The 16,348-nt window shown below is 54.5% G+C and overlaps 2 protein-coding genes across 3 annotated transcripts; both read right to left on the bottom strand.

Moving 5' to 3' along the window:
• Positions 1-197: 197 nt before the first annotated feature.
• On the bottom strand, positions 198-2,384 carry TMED6 (transmembrane p24 trafficking protein 6; the record flags this gene model as incomplete). Its single annotated transcript, XM_080352231.1, has 4 exons — positions 198-410; positions 588-751; positions 927-1,053; positions 2,190-2,384. 4 exons carry the CDS (start codon positions 2,382-2,384, stop codon positions 198-200), a joined length of 699 nt encoding a protein of 232 aa, XP_080208357.1.
• A 1,067-nt stretch (positions 2,385-3,451) lies between these two features.
• Positions 3,452-11,878, bottom strand: TERF2 (telomeric repeat binding factor 2; the record flags this gene model as incomplete). Of its 2 annotated transcripts, none has more annotated exons than XM_080352213.1 (10): positions 3,452-4,332; positions 5,127-5,179; positions 5,876-5,961; positions 8,026-8,412; positions 8,949-9,364; positions 9,754-9,900; positions 10,478-10,564; positions 10,866-10,996; positions 11,527-11,622; positions 11,707-11,878. In XM_080352213.1, the coding sequence occupies 10 exons, from the start codon at positions 11,876-11,878 to the stop codon at positions 4,174-4,176; spliced, it is 1,734 nt and encodes a 577-aa protein (XP_080208339.1). In that variant the 3' UTR covers positions 3,452-4,173. The 2 variants fall into 2 exon arrangements, with proteins under 2 accessions (XP_080208339.1, XP_080208340.1); XM_080352214.1 differs by having other exon boundaries at positions 8,026-8,256.
• Positions 11,879-16,348: the final 4,470 nt, after the last annotated feature.

The raw sequence follows: 16,348 nt of genomic DNA, 5'->3' as shown, positions 1-16,348 counted from the left end.
CTCAGGCGATCGCTTCACACTTTTCTGTCAGCGTCATTTCAGCAGAGGCAGGGCCAGAGCTGGAGGCAGGAGCAGTGACAACGCTCCCTCCTGGCAGCAGGATCCAGCCTGTCCCGCTTTGCAGCGGGCAGCCCGCTGACGGAGCGCTGTGGGCAGCAGCAGCGGGTGCTGGTCCTGCCGTGGCTCCAGGCACTGCTTTAGCACTGCTGCCTGCCCGAGGGCTGCGCGTTGAGCAGGCGCTTCAAGCAGTGGAGCTGCAGGAGGCCAGAGAGGACGATGACGCAGCTCTGAGCCATCGACCACCAGTTGATGTAGCTCTGGTTGGACTCCAGGAGGAAGGAGTCGGCCCCTTTCCGCATCCGGGCGAAGTTGTAGAACCGCCACATGTGGAAGATGTGGCGCTGCAGCTTCTGGGTGCTGAACTGCGGGAGGGGGACACAGGGCCGTGGCCAAGCCCGGCACTGGCCGAGCCGTGCCTAGAGCTGTCTGCCCGGCTCAGCCTTAAGCTCAGCTGCAGCTTAACACCTGTCTGGGTTCCCTTGGGAGGACGTGCCCGTCCCCATTGCATCAGAGCACCCTGCGGTCACCCTGACACTCACCCCAATTGCCTCCAGGGTGTCATTCAGCTCTTTCCTCTCTCCCAGCTGCTTGTTTTCCACAGTGAAGCCTTCGTAGTAGACACCAAAGCTCAGATACACCTGCATGAAGCCAAAGTGGTTTTGCTGGTTGTCCAGGCACAGCTGGTAAAACCCTGTGGGGAGAAATGAGGCTGTTGTTCGCTGGTAGAAGAGCTGGGACTGGGCAGAGCTATCCCCAGCGCTCGATGCTCGTCCTTCCCGCTGGGGAAGGAGCTGCGATCTGAGCAATCGGTTGTCTGGACAGGCTGGAGCTGCTGCTCTGCCCACAGGTGGGACGGGACCAGGGACCTGTCTGCTTGGTGGGGAAGCTGATCTGTCCCCGCACGTGCTGGGACGCGCCGAGCTGGAAACCGCTGGGGTCACTCGCCGTGGCCAGGACGTTCCTGTTGTTGCCGATCCCCGTCACCCGCTGGACCTGGAGGCAGAAACACCCATGGGGCATTTGTGGGTCTGACTGTACCCAGGAAACACAGCTGGGAGACCACAGGAGCCCCCGCACGCAGGGCAGGGACCCAGCGGGGGCTCTGCTGGGGGTGGGTTTGGGGTCCTGTGGGGTGCTGCCTCCTTTGCCTCCTTCATCACCATGAGCCAAGGCTGGAATGGCCTCCAGCGAGCTGCCAGCTACAGGTAAGAGAAAAGAACCCAACCTGCAGCCCTGGGTGAGGAACCCTGCGGTTCCCTGCGCTGCTCATGGGGCTACAGGTGCTCGCACAGACCCCACGACCCCCATCTGGCTCCCCACCGCCCGGATCGAGTGCTGCTGGCACTACCACAGCTGCCAGACAGTTGGGTAAACGGAGCTGTGCTGAGCCCAGGACTGAGCCCCAGGGCTGTGCCAAGCCCAGGACTGAGCCCTGTCCCCGTGGCGGGGATCTGCCGAGCGCAGAGCCGAGGGAAGCTGCCAGCACTGGCACAGCCATGCTCAGCTCTCTTTCAACCAGCCTCCTGTGAACAGGAGATGAAAGGGCTGCAGGTCATGCCATGGGAAGGGGACAGGTACAGGGACAGGCAGATGGGGCTGTGCTGCAGCTCGGGCAGAGCTGAGGGCTGTGCCGCGGCCTCCAGCCAGCCCGACGAGGGGCAGAGCCCAGCGGTGCTGGGACACCCCACAGCTCCCTGCCAGTGAGCTCTGACCATATCCAGCCCTCTCAGCACTACTTTATGGTTTTAGAACAGGTATTTAGAAAATCAAGTGGGATGGATGATACCTAAAAAGCACGATCCCTGGAATGAAGCATCCAAGTGACTGCAGCCCCAACCAAGGGCTGTTGTGTTGAAAGACAAAACCTCCACCCTGGGGGCAGCAGGTCTGGAGTTCAACCAGCAGTGCATGGGCTTCATCCCGCGGGGTCGCCTTCCACCCAAGAGCCTGGCTGCAGGACAAGGTGAGGAGGATTGCCCAGCGCAGACCTGCCGGGTCCCCAGGGGAGGCAGCCAGCGCTGGCCACGGAGCTGCTGCCACGTGGGGCTGATTCGGCACAGCCATTCCCAGTCCCTATCAGCAGCTGCTCAGCACCGGCAGCGTCCTGGGACGTGTCCCTTGCCACTCACCTCGTAGCTGAAGAAGAAGCTGCCACTCTGGCGTGCGAATTGCCAGAAGCACTCCATGGCGCCGGCAGGGATGACAATGGCAAAATCGTAGCGATCCGCCCCCTGGAAGGGCGAGTCCTGGGCAGACCCGCTCGGGGGCTCGGTCCCGGGGCAGCCAGCAGGGCCCAGCAGTGCCACGAGCACTGGCAGCAGCATCCTGCCTCCCAGTATCATCCTGCCTCCCAGTGTCATCCTGCGCCCCAGTGTGCTGTGTCCCACCCCAGCGCACTCTCTGCCAGGCAGGGCAGCAGCAGGACCAGGGCAGGGATAATCATTAACTGATCATTAACTGCCCCACAGCAGTTGCTGGCAGCACAAGGGCTGGTGTCAGAGGAGCAGGACATGTTCTGATCCTTAGGGTGATCCTGGTGCAGAGCAGGAGCTGGTCTGGCTCCTCCATGTTGGACCCAACCCACCCTAGCCCCTGGCAGAGCTTGAGGCTGTGGTGAAGCAGCATCCAGTCCCCAGCAGCACCAAGCTGTCCCCAGTGGCACAAAGCTGTCCCCAGCCAGCCCCCGCTCCTTTGCAGACCAACACTCTGCCAATCTGTGTCCTCTGAACAAGCAAATTGAGCAGGAAAAGTGTTTTTACCTCAAGAAACTCACCCAGGCTCTCCCCAGGCTGCTTGAACAGGGTGCGCAGTGTCCCCCACACACCAGCCATTTGCTATGACCCTGTCCCTGTGTGGTGTGAACACGTCTCCTTCCCATGGGGCACAACCAGACACTTACTGGCCCAGTTCGTGGCTCACATCAAGCCCCTCACCCCCAGTTTGCTCAGAGCCCAGGGAAAGGGTTTGACAAGCCCAAGGGGAGGGAAAGGCCCAGCCAGAGCCAGGTGACGAGGGACATGCGGTCCTACAGCTGCGGCTGAAGGACAGAGGGGACGCAGGTGTTCCCAAACAGACTCATACCCAGCACTGGCTCTGCAGGGACAGAGCCGGGAGGTGAAAGGGTCCTTGCACCCCCCAAACTTTTAACTCATCAGAAATCCCATCCAGAAGCTGCTGCTCTGCACCTCTGCTGCTGCGGCAGCAGTTGTACCTCTGGGGCAGCGCGGTGGGACCCAAACCGCTGCTGACACCCAAACCACTGCTGACCTGACACCCCCAGCCCAGCTGGCTTGGGGGGAATAGGGATCCCCCCTTCCCCAGGGTGGGTAGGGACCACCCCCCAAACTGCCACGTTCCCACCCAAGGTACAAATTCACACTTATTACAACTCTCAATATCCAACAAGAAAGGAACTTTATTTTATAGACGGGCAGTGGAACATGGGCTCCAGCTTTGGCACCTGCAGGTACGAAACAGCGTCCTGGGGCTCGTGTGCTCAGGGACTGTGTGGGAGAAGTGTCAGTACAATGGGACCAAAATCAGTAAGTTCTACAACTTCTAACATGGGAACAACCAACATTTAAGCACTGAAACAAAATAATGTTTTTGAAGCCTCAAAAGCTGGGAGGTCATCTACAAAGCAGAAAGAAATGTGAAAGAAGGAAAAAAAACCACCACAAAGCCAATGACCTGGCCTGAATGTTCAGACAGTTAAAACACAACAACAGCCACTGATGGGATTATCCTGCACTGAGCAGAGAAAACCATCATTTCCACAGCCTCTGGGCTCGTATTTGTTCTGCAAAGGCTGCAGGTGGCAGGAAGAGTCCCAATCCCAGGTGTTTCTGTGCAACTAGGCTGCGCAGCTTCTGCCACTGCAGGACACCCAAACTCACAGCTACAACCAGAGAGACGAGGCTCCTCAGTTCTGGTCAGATGCAGTTTCCAGCTGTTGCAGCAGTTCCGGGTACCGTGAGCTGGAGGGGTCACCACGCCAGCCCAACACCCCCGGGGACGAGCACAGCAGCCTCCGCACTGCTGCTGCTCCAGTCCATCTTTCAAAAGGAAAAAAATCAGAAAGTTTTTGCACCAAAGGTCCCATGGCTCCCGACTTTAGAGGATTCCCAGCTTTTTCATGGTCCGCCAGCGATCCTTGATCATCACCGGGGTACGGTTCTGGAAGGGGTATTTCTCGCAAATGGCTTTCCACCTCCCTTCGCCAAACTTCTTCACACCGTCCTTGATCCACTCGCTCTCCTGGCTGGTCCATTTCTACAAGAGAGCAGGGAAGCAGCGCAGGGTGAGCAGAGGAGAAGCTGCAAGGGGCAGAGAACCGCACTAACTCCTTCCCAGCACATTGGCTCCCCCCTGTCACCTGTGCCAGGCCTGAAGGAAAGGCAGAGAGGTGTCCTGTCCACTGCACACACCGCTCAATAGTCAAGTCTCTGTAGACGTGCTCTCTAACTCTTACAAATAACAGTACTGCTCAGCTGCAGCACCAGCTTAGAAGTTCTGCCTCCCGTAGCACAACACTGAACACGTACAAGAGGAGTCACCTTTTGATACAACAGCATTGCAGACAGAGTGCTCACTGCCTACACCCCACGGAACAGGGCCCAAGTACAGCATGAAAATAATTAATCTGCAAGTTCAGGTCTGCAGGTCCCCTGAATTTTTGTACTGGAAGCAAAGTAACCGAAGAAAGCAGTTGTAAGAACGAAGTGCTACATGGTGTACAGCGGCACAGGAATCCGCAGCAATCCTGCCCGCATGGGTGAGCATGCTGAGCAGCACTGAAGTCGGGGCCTCTGCCCAGGTAAGAGCTGCTGGCTGTGGGTCCCTCACCCAAGTGAGATGCTGAACCTCTCCCGCGTGCGGGGAACCCAGCAAACCCAGCTCTGAGCACAGAAAGGGACGTCAAGCACAGAGCCCACCGGCTGCTGGGGACGCGCTCTGAGCCGCAGCAGCGTCACCTACACACAGAAAACTGCCCGACAGTTCGCTCTTCTGTACAGACACGTCCCCATCTCAGGCCTTAATGAAAGGACTTACGGGCTCTACGTTACCTGTTTCTTAGAACCAAAGACAGTAGCATTGTGGCCATTTGTCTCAAGTGACGCTGAAAAACAAGGCGAGAGGATTACGAGTCACTCTAACACGGGAGGGTACAGACCTGAGATGCTGCCGGGGGCTGAACTGCTGCACTGAGCAGGCAGCCTATGAGGAGAGCATCCCATGGCAGACAATAAACCCAAATTCCGTTATCTCTCCCCCTTCTGCAGCTGTAGCATGTGCAGCCTTTCTGCTCCAAGCCCCAGTTGCTCTGTGTGGAGCTTGCCAGCCAGATTCGGTTTGTTTTAAACAAAAATGTCAAGAACAGAGGCACACAGCCAGGACGCGGCTACACTGCGTGTTGAAGATGGAACAAGACGCCCGTTTTGCGCTTTCTCAGCAGTGGAGCTGTATCCAGCTGCAAAGGGAAGTGGACTGGAAAACTGATCAGCTGAAGAGGTAAACTCAGTCATTATGTCATGGCACTAGAGTGGGAACAGGGAAAGAGTTGTACTTCCAATATTTATATCCTCTAAGCTAAGCGTGATTAGTCTGAAACTCAAATAGGAGTTTCTGGCCTGCATGTCAAGCCAGAGGGACAAAGAAAAAATACCTCCAAGCTGGACAGCTACCTATTTTTTTGGGCTTTCAGGATTTCTGGTTTCAAAATCCAGTTATGCAAAAGGCAGCAAGACGCCCGTGAATGAACCCCAGAGCGAAGATTATCAGCAGTTAACTGCTGCAACAGCAGCTCTGTCCTTACCAGCATCCGAGAAGAGCTCATCCTCCTCTGTCCAGCTGTCCTTCTCCTCATTGCCATACGAGCTGTTCCACCGCCCGCGGAGGGACCTGAAAGCAGGCAAGTGTTTGATGTGGCCATTGGCTGGGGAGAATGTTTTCAGGGGAGAAGGTGTAGGGCACCTGGAGCAAGTCTGTGATGAGCACACAGCACAGAGAAATGCACCCATAAAGCAATATATAAACACAGCACCACCTCCTGCGCTCCCCTCTGTGTGGACAGAATCCTCAGGAGCCTGTATCGCACAGTATGGTGTGCAGTATAGACTCAAATACAATTAAATATTGTATTTTGCAGCCTGTGTTTGCAGAAGCAAGTGACTAGGTACTAGACAATTAAGCACGCACAGCACACACAGCTGGACAGCCCAGGCCTTTGGTACAGCACAGACTTGCCAACAGCTCAGCAGAGAAGCCCTTAAACCTTCCCAAGAAGCATCTAATTCTTACTGTTTCACTGCTGACAGCGCTGAGGTCAGCCAAGCCACAGAGGCCTCTCCGTGAGATCAAGCACCTCAGTGCCATCAGCTGCTTCCGACCCTCAAGCACAAACTCATGAGATTGAGTCTCTTAAAAAAACAGCTTCACAAGGTTCACCCAAGGCTATCGCATCCAGGCATTTGTGACCACAGGAAAACAACTGCTCTCAGTCCTGACTTGAGGTTGCACTGCTGGGCACCTCTTGCACATCAACATCCGAGAACCAGCTACCGGCAGAGACACACACGATTCCATTTCCAAAGAGACATCATTAGCACCACTGCTATGAGTACTGACACTCTGAGGCTTCGAGACAAGACTCCCACACCAGCAGCCCAGACAATAAATCACTTCCTAGATGAACTGGAAACCAGTTTACACAGCAGCAGGGCTCAAGAACTGCCCGAGCCAGCAGCAGCAGCCGTGCTCCGGGCACCCAGCACAGGATGGGATCGCACCTGAGTCACCGGGTCTGGCCCCTTCCCGGTGCAGTCACCACCACACTCTGCTCTGGAAGTGTTCACAAAACATCATCCCATCCCCACAGTTTTCCCCACCACCCTCCAAATTAACTCCAGACATTTCCTCACTGAATAGAAAGCAGAAGAGATCAAGTGTCATGACTTGCAAGTCCTTGAAAAAGTAAGAAGTCTACTAGGTAAAATTCCCAGTGACTCAAGGAAGTGAAATCCCTTCTCACCGTCACATATGACAATTAATCCTGAGCAAGATACACAGAGAGGTGTCTGAGAGACTTCACCGTGTTTGCATCAACGCCAGCAGCACCACAGCACATCTCCACCCAGAGCCACTCTCCTGCGCTTCACAAACACAGTCCCAACACATCTCCAGGGCAGCCGAGCTGCACAGAGCACTGTGACCCTTCCAAACCAAACCTCAGGCTTCTCAGCATTCCAAAGTCAGGAAACAAAGGGGAACTGTTTTACTTATCTTTTCAAACACATTGAGCATTCCCCAGTCCTCTCAGTCTCACTCCAAACCACCATTGCTGGCTGCTGTGCAGCCTCACCAAACAAAAGGAGAGCAACAAGAACATCTGAGCAGGAACCCTCGTCACACCCTTGTCACAGTCTGCAGGAGACACTCGCGAGCCTCAAGAGTCTCGTACCAGCATTAATTTGAGACTTCAGCCAGTAAGCTGCTTTGGGGAAATCCTTACGAAAAGGAAAAAAACCCTAATGTGCCCCTGCCTCCTTTACTGCTGTCATTTCAGCTGGAAGGTGGTTTAACTCACGCTCGGGAAAGTCAGAAAGTTACAGCCAGGAGTTTCTGAGCTAGCACAGCTTTGGGGAGAAAACAGCTTATGCAGGGTCAGTGCTGTATCACTCAAGAGGTGGAAAAGAAAGTCTGGTCTGTTCCACAAGATGCACCTACGAACTTTTACCAAACTGCAGAACCTCGGACTCCTCGCCAGATCATTTTCCCTCTCCGCTAACCAAACATCAACTGTAAGGACAGAGGGTTTACTTTGCCCAGTTACACACACACCAGCAGACAAGACAGTCAATATACTCATCCTGAATCAAGATTTTTGTTGTTCATGCCACCAAAATCAGCTGCAAGTTAAAGGATTGGGTGCAGGTTACAATATACCACAAGAGACGGGCTTCATACTTGGCACTTCGAGAAGATTTAGGCTGGTCAAGCAATTTCTGAACAGGTCTGGAAGCAGAAGATACAACTGGCTCCTGGGAAGAGTCAGGGCTCTCACTTGACTCGCTGCACAGGCTGTCTTGCTCCATGACCAGTTCGCTTATGGTCAACAAGCGTTTGCCCTTATGGGACATTTTGGGAGAGTCTGAGATGTCATAATCTTGATGCTCCTCTTCATTTCGTCTCTTCGTTCTGTGGGATACAGAAGGAGACAATTGCTTGGGGAAAGAAAAGTCTGTTTCATCCAGTTTGGTGAAGAGTGCGTCAGAATCCTGGGAGTCCGACAGGATCTTGAAAGCTTCTCTCAGAACAGACATCCCATAGGTGGTTACAGCTCCAGGGGGCTGCCTACAAAACAAACACAACTGAGCAGCTTGTAAAGGTTTCCCCAACGTGGCTCCACTTCACTGAAATTGGGCTTTTCCCCTCTGGTGTGACCCCTAACCATTCACTATGGCCCTGGGTACAAACAAAATCTATCCAAGTGGGCACCGCCAAACCTGCAGCCTCCTCAACAGTGCAGGAGAAGCAGGTCTGGAGAGAACAGGACCAGACTCCCAGACAGAGACAGCCCAGGCGCTCTCCTGCTAATCCTGACCACTGGCTGAGCCCCACAGACCCCACACGCTGCTCCCCAAGAGCAAACCTCACATAGCCACTGCCCTCCCACCCTCACTTACTGATGTGCTATGTATCCTCAGAAATAAAACCCAAACACCTTCACGTTTTTACTTTACAGAAGTCCTATACCAATGGTCTCTGGGGCCGGCCTGGGCAGAACCACTTGGGGAATTTAGAGCTGCCTGGACAGAGCAAACTCGCCCCTGGGAGCAGAACTGCCACCAAACTTCATCCACAGCGTAGGGCCAGACTGCTCTTCCCACCTGTCGGAGTCCCTGAAGGACACTCCTGGAAGTTCTGGAGCTGCTGCTGCTGGTTCTTTAGGTATATCCATAGGCTCCGAAGCATCTTCTAAGACATTAACCACTGCTGTGATGTGTTCGGGAGTTGCTGCTGAGTCATTATCTCCTTCCATGGCCTCGGGAGCTGCTGCAGAGTCACCAACTCCTTCCATGGGCTCGGGAGCGGCCACAGGGTCCTCTGTCCTTCCCACAGGGCTGGGAGCTCTGTCCAGCTCCGCTGCTGTCTCTGCAGGCTCCGCAGCTCCTGCTGAGCCCTTTGCCCTGCCTGAGGGCTGTGGAGCCGCCGCCTGGTCCTTCAGCCTGTTTGCAGACCCAGGAGTCGCTGATGTGCATTTTGGCCCTTCAGCACATTCTGAATTCAAAGTCTTCTTCATCATCTTGGACAAAGCACAGAACCATTATAAAAGTGATTCCTCATGCGACAGCCCAATTTCATCCCCTCCCAAAGGCATTTTAAGCTGCTACTTGTAGGTCAATCGGCACCACGTACAGAGCTCACATCTATCAATCAAAACCTGTTACACAGGCTAAAAAATATGCTCAACTGTATAAACCTTCTAGGAACGGACAAATTCAAAGTATTTTGGATTTAACCCACTGCTAATTAGGTGCCTAAAATCTCACTCATTACTTGCACAGAAGGCACGTAGCAGCCAAATGACTGTATTTCATTGCCTCATGTCAGCGTCAGTTCTCCCCAGATTTGCAGCTCGCACTGTTTTCCCGCAGCAGGACAGGAGGGCAGCTGAGTGGGGCAGACACGCACCGTCAGCAGCAGAGGCTCCGAATCGTCCATGTAGCTCTTCAGGAACTGAAACACGCTCTGCTGGAAGTTCTTGTAAGAGAAGTTTTTGACGATGGGATGAGTGACATCCTTCTCACGGATGGCAGCCAGCAACTCGTTCTGCTTTCTCTAGAGGAAAGGTGAGAAAGCTCTGAGCAGGCACAGGGCACAGGTGACAAGGGCAGCAGCTAGGCGCTGGGCAAGGACTGGGCCTTTCCTACTCAGCATTCTCCAGGAACAACCAGCTGCCACTGCCACAAGGTTGGGGAAAGGCTGGAGGAATGGGAGAACCACCTTGTTTCAGCAGTTCTGCTTTCCTGCTCTCGGTGCCCAAGACACGGCACCGCTGACAGAAAACAGGGACGGGGACTCTGCCCTCAGAACCAGCCCTGCTGATGCACTCGCTCGAGTTCACCTCGAGACACAGGATGAGTGTTGATGCCTGGGAGGCTCACGAAGGTCCCTGAGAGAACGTGATGGAGAAAGCTCCAAAGCAACGAGCTTTAAAAACATGTCACACCAAGGGCCTGTCACTCAGAGAGGGCCCTTTCCCTTTCATCACTTGCTCCCTTTTTTCTTGCCCAGGTTTCCTAGAGATGCTTGTGATGGAAAGGAAACCTCTTATGCCTGTGACACAGGTCACAGTGCCCCTTCCCTCCACCCCAAACACCCCACGAGACACATCGCACACTCCCCCAACACTCACGTGGCTCTTGGGCTCCTTCCCCATGTGCCTCTTGACAATTTTCAAAGCTTTCTCAAACTCCCTGTTTTTGATGCAGACGATAACAGCCTACAGAAGAAAAATGCCAGTTTCTCTGTTGACATCAAACCGACCATACACTCGACATCAGCCTGGGAAACGTGTGTATAATAATCGAGAACATCACACGGGTGCCAGTTTAGCGCCAGCTCACACAGAGCAACAATATGTACGCTAACTGCCGTGAACGTACATACACCACGTTTGCGGCCAAGTTGGTTCTAACTACAATATTCTACACAAGAATTCTATAGCTCTCACTGCCTTTTAGCCAGACCTTTCTAAAACCAAAGGTGAACACAGCATTTATTGAAAAAGAAAATGGTCTTACAGCCTCTTTCACCATCTTCTGAACAGTTTCCATTGTCTTCTCAGCCACAGAGAATTCTCTCTGAAAGAGCTCCAGGACACCGATGGCCGATTCGAGGGGCGTGAGCTCCAGCTCTCTCTCGAAGGTACAATCTACAAGAATTCACAGCCGTTGGTTTGCGAGACATTCACTGTGCTGCCTTACAGAGAGCCAGTAACTTATTTGCTCAGTTTGACCGCATGTTCTAGAGCTACAGAGGATGAAGGTCAATGGCAGGCTGACTGCCAAGGGTCCAAGCCGCAAGGTTCATCCCCCAGGCACCAAGAGCTACAGAAGCAGCACCTGACTGCAGAGAGCTGACCCAGGGGAGCATTTCAGAACCCCTGAGGCTGAGCAGAAGGCCCAAGGCCAGTATGTTTGGACAGCAGGAGAGCCCAGGGTGCGGGTTTGAGCACACTGCTCCTGGCTGAGGCAGCATGGCGCAGATGCAAGTGGCCACCCTCTCTGGCCCTGCATCATCCAGGGAAACTCCTCCAGGTTAAGAGCTGCAGCCCAGGGCTCTGCTCTGGGCAGAAACAGCTCCCGGGAGCTGCAGACACAGCCAAGGAACAGGGACGCTCCAGCTGGGGCTGGGCTGCCAGACAGGACTCCCCATGGCCTTGCTGGGAGCTCGGGGACCCACCGAGGTTTTCGCCTTCCTCGATCCGCGACAGGAGTTGCATTATCCGCAGCATCTGGACCACCACGGGCTCCTTCTCCAGCGGCCGCACCAGCAGCGCTGCGGGACAGGGGGCAGGTCAGCGCGGCCCGGCCCGGCCCCATCCCCGCTCCCCCCCGCTCCCGTCCCGCCGGCCCGGCCCACCCTGCATGACGTCGCGGAGCTGGCGGAAGTCGCGGTTCCGCCCCGCGCGGTAGGCCGCCATGGCCTGGTGGAAGTAGAAGTGCAGGACGTGGCCGTTCACCGCGTCCTCGGGGACCCCGCCCGGGACCGCCATCGCTCTCCGCCGGGCCACCCGCGCCCGCCTCCCCACCATCCCGCCGGGAACTGACGTCAGGCCCCGCCGGAAGTGACGGTCACACCGAGCCGTTGCCCCGCCCCCGGCGCAGTAAACCGTAATACGGAGCAGGCGCCTGCCGCGACCGGTGTGCACCGCGCCGGCCCCGCCTACAGCTCCCGGCGTGCACCGCGCCACTCGCCGCCCCTGCAGCTCTCGGCGTGGCTGGCGCCCCCTTGCGGACGGGCCGGTCCCCGCAGCGCCGGTCCGGGCACAACCGGCTGTTTCATCTGTTCAGTCTGCTGAACAGCCCGGACATTTTCACACACTTTACACCCGCTCCTTGCACTGCAGACACTTGCAAATCCCTTCCCCTGAACCCGCAACAACACCACAAGGTTCCTGTTTCAGCGTCTCGGGGCAGAGATTTCCCCAGAGTTATTCAGACTTGGCGCAACAAACCTGAAGCGCTGGTCCCCAGTCAGCCCAGCGCGGGGGCCAGGACGAACTGGTGGCCTGAGGAGGCCAAGCAGATCCTCCCGGCTACAGGCTGGTCCTCTGCCACGGCGGGATGTCCCTTGCTCGGACACGGTGTGCCTTTGGCCCAGGGAACATGACCGACACCATTCCAGACTATCGCACCTGAGGTGGAAACTCACGTGGAAATTCCTCTGGAATGACGTTGTTCTGGACCCTCCCTTCCTGCCAGCCCAGCCAGGGGAGAAGGAAACACACACGGAAAAAATCACTGTGGAAATGGAAAACAGTAAAATTGTGAGGGAATTTTTCATTGGCAAACAAAGGGAGATAAAAATAATCTGTGCAGGAAAGAGGGGTGGCTGGTCACCTGGGGCAGCGGGACCGCCCCAGGGACAGCGAGGGATGCGGCACAACCCTGTCACACGGCTGTGGGACGGTAGGAAGGATGCGCAGATACCAACAGGCGGTTCCGGGGCTGAGAGGAGATGATGGAGCGAGGAGAGGGTGTGTGACAGGGACACAGTCCTGGCAACCTAGCCGGGGCTGCCCTCCCCCCATTTCACAGTCTGCAGGGCTCACTGTGCGTTCACAGCACCCAGTGCTGGGGAACCCGCCCGGAACTGGGATTGCCAGAGATAATACAGAAACACAAACCACTGTCCAAGAACGGCCGGCAATGAATGAGGAGGACACAGGGACGACGGTAGTGGAGCGGGAAAGCACGTGGCCTTGCTGTCCAGTTGCAGCCAGTCCTTGCCTGGTGTCATCAGCAATATTTCAGGAAAAGGTTTGGTGTTTTGCGTGCCAAAAGAAACACCACGCAGGAAGGCACAAATTACAGTTGTGTTTGTGCTTTTTAGTCTTAACTAGGTGATTTATGGATTTTGATGAAGTGATTGCAGATGAAAGAAAACATCCCAGGGAACAAGATCTGCACGTTGCTGTGGTCTCGTGTCTTTCCATATGAGTTACAGTGGAAAAGAAAACAGGGAAATCAGCGGGGCAGCTGGTCACAATGTGCAGTGCCGCACCAGGCAGACGACCTGCGCTGAAGGGCTTGCTCTCTTGACACACACCACAGATTTCTGACTTCTGTTTGGGCTTGATAATGGTAAGGAAGAGCAGCGATTGAATTCTGTTGCTCAATAAATAAATATAGAACTCATGTGTTACCAGGCTCATTATTTGTGTCGCTAATGTGCCTGGAGAGTCATGGACTGGGATCCACTGTTACACACCAGCGCAAAACAGATCCTGCGCCAAGTAGTCTTAGAAAGGCAGTGATCATCTATGGAAAAACAGGCAGCAGTGAAACATTGTCACTGGAAAATGGAAATCTTGAGGAGGGTGACGAGATTGCTCTGCAAAATATATGGAGAAACCCTCCAAGCACAAGAGCTGCGGAGAAGGAAGCACAAAAGCAAAGCACTCATTTGGAAATGCATCGAGCAGGCTGCAGAACGCAATGCTGTGAACCGATGCGCGGCAAAGGCGGGTGCTTCACCCTTACACTGGGACAGGCAGGAACGTGCTGGGCAGGGTCTAGAAAGAGAGACATGGTTTGTGATGCAACCAAGGGATGGGCCTGGCAGAAATGACTTGAAAAAGATACACAGAAAGGATGAAAAGAAGAGGAATAAGCTCAATATTTAAACTATGTTGAGAGTGAGCTATCAATTAGGTAACTGTGAAGAAGTTTCAGAACAACAGGCTAAGACTTGCATTAATATCAGATTAAGTAAATTTACGGGCTTGCCCAAACAGAAGATTTTGCGTTTACAGGTCAAGTATCTGTATTACTGCGAAATCGCTGGAGAGGAGGCTGGGAGCTCGGCGCCCTCCAGCCTGCAGCAGAGCTTGGGAGGAGAAGGAGGCCAAGGATTTCCAGAGCAGCGCGACCTTGGCGGCAGCTTTGCACAGCCCAGGCATGCACAGACAGTGCTGGCTCTGGCACTGGGCCTGCCAGAACTCCCTGCAGATGTTATTGGGCAACGGCGTGTATGAGTGTGCGTTTAAAGGAGGACTTCACGTGCGCATGCATTGCCTCGGTGGGGAAAAAAAAAACTAGCATAATTGAAAGACCTGAGAGGCAGAGAAATACTCCAGCTTTATGGCTGCATCAAAAAATGTCCTAAAGTTTAATTTAGAGGATGGCCCCACAAAGGCCTCCAGTTCACCGGAGCACCAGAGCAGAGGCAGGGCGGTGCATGCAACCATGTGCTGCGATACCTGCCAGGACAATGGAGCAGCAGAAACCCCCGTTTGCTGTGCCAGCAGAGTGTGAGTAAGAGTTCTGATGAAAGACAGCAAGCTGGCTGGAACACAAGGTAGTAAGTGTGCCTGCAGGACAAACACTCTGTGCTATGGCTGTGAGAATCAAACCTCTTGAGGTACCAGGGCTATACGGCCTGCGTGAGGAAAAGTCACCACCAAAAGTACCAAAGGACGTGAGGCATTCAGAGAAGTTCAGCTGTTGCTGTGGTGTATCCAGATTTGTAGCCGACTTTCTAATGGCAAACATACTGACAACAGGAGGGAGCTAAATCCTACACAGATTAGATTGATCTGGCTCAAATGCCATCTCTCTCCACGCTTTATTCTTCATGTCCCACAGTGGCTTTATTTCTTCTTCAGCTGCACCTCCCTCCCCATTTCCCTGTGCAAATCTGGCAGAACCAGGCCAGGCCAGGTCGGCATATGACAAACAGCCACCATGTCTCAGTCCAGAATTTCAGCCATGTGTAAAGGTTGTGTGTTACAACAGCAACTGGATTACAGACTAGGGTTGGCAGGCACCGCCGGAGCGATTTCCTTCTCCCTTGTCATGGACGACACCCTGCTTTCCTACCAGAGTGACCCAGGTCTGTTTGATGTACAGCCTGAAGTCTCCAGGGAGCTGACCTGTCTTTGTCCTGAAGTGGGATGGACAGCATAGGCAGTTACCGTAACATCCTGGAGTTGATAAATCTCCCAGGCTGCACCATTAGGTGTGTGTCGTTCCCACAGAGATCCAAAGTACAGGTATGTGCTTTACTTGAGCTCCTTTGAAAATCTCAAGTATAGCAAATAGCACCAATGTTCGCCTGCTCAAGTGCTCTTTGCTCATTCCTTTAATCTTTAGCCAGTGTTGGTAACAGTGTCAGCACTTCTTATAACATGGGGCATTTCTGCCTCCTCAGCGGTTACATTAAAACAAACAGTCCACTGTCCAGTATTTTACCTGCACTGCAAGGGTAAGAAATTCCACAGCCATGAATGCAACTTTATGAATGAAGCCCATCAGGTTTACAAGTTACTTGGGCTCCTGAGCTTCCAAACTGTTCCTCTGTCCCTAAACCTGTTTGATGTGGCTGGCAGAGAAGAGAGAACTTCCCAAGTGACCCACGCCAGACCTACACCCTTAGACACCAACACAAATACAATAATCTAAGGACACCAGAACACTGGCTCAGTTTAAAGATTGGTGAGATGACTGTTTATTTTATATACAGGCAGAAAGGATCGAAACTAAAGGATCAGTGCAAAAGCAGCTCCGATCGGCAGTGGAATGAAAAGGCCACCGAAGGAGCAACACTGCTCAGCTAAGGGACTCTGACAAATGGTTCTTGCCAGCACATCCCTCACACCTTCTTGATCAAACAGCCACTACTGGGACTCCCTGTCTTCGCACCCATCGCATTTGCTTCCAGGGACACCCCGAAGGGCCTGTCACAGAGACGCGGCTCGGCCCGGGACGGGACCTGCAGCTCAGCCGGGACGGGACCTGCAGCTCAGCCGGGACGGGATCTGCAGCTCAGCCGGGACGGGACCTGCAGCTCAGCCGGGACGGGACCTGCAGCTCAGCCGGGACGGGACCTGCAGCTCAGCCGGGACGGGACCTGCAGCTCAGCCGGGACGGGATCTGCAGCTCAGCCGGGACGGGACCTGCAGCTCAGCCGGGACGGGATCTGCAGCTCAGCCGGGACGGGACCTGCAGCTCAGCCGGCCCCGGACAGAACAGGCGCTTCCGGTTTCCACAGGATTCCCATC

The sequence above is a fragment of the Nesoenas mayeri genome (genome assembly GCF_963082525.1).
Source record: "Nesoenas mayeri genome assembly, chromosome: 12".
In the NCBI taxonomy this organism is placed as follows: domain Eukaryota; kingdom Metazoa; phylum Chordata; class Aves; order Columbiformes; family Columbidae; genus Nesoenas; species Nesoenas mayeri.
The sequence above is the reverse complement of the archived record's forward strand: the minus strand, read 5'-3'. Positions and strand labels throughout refer to the sequence as shown.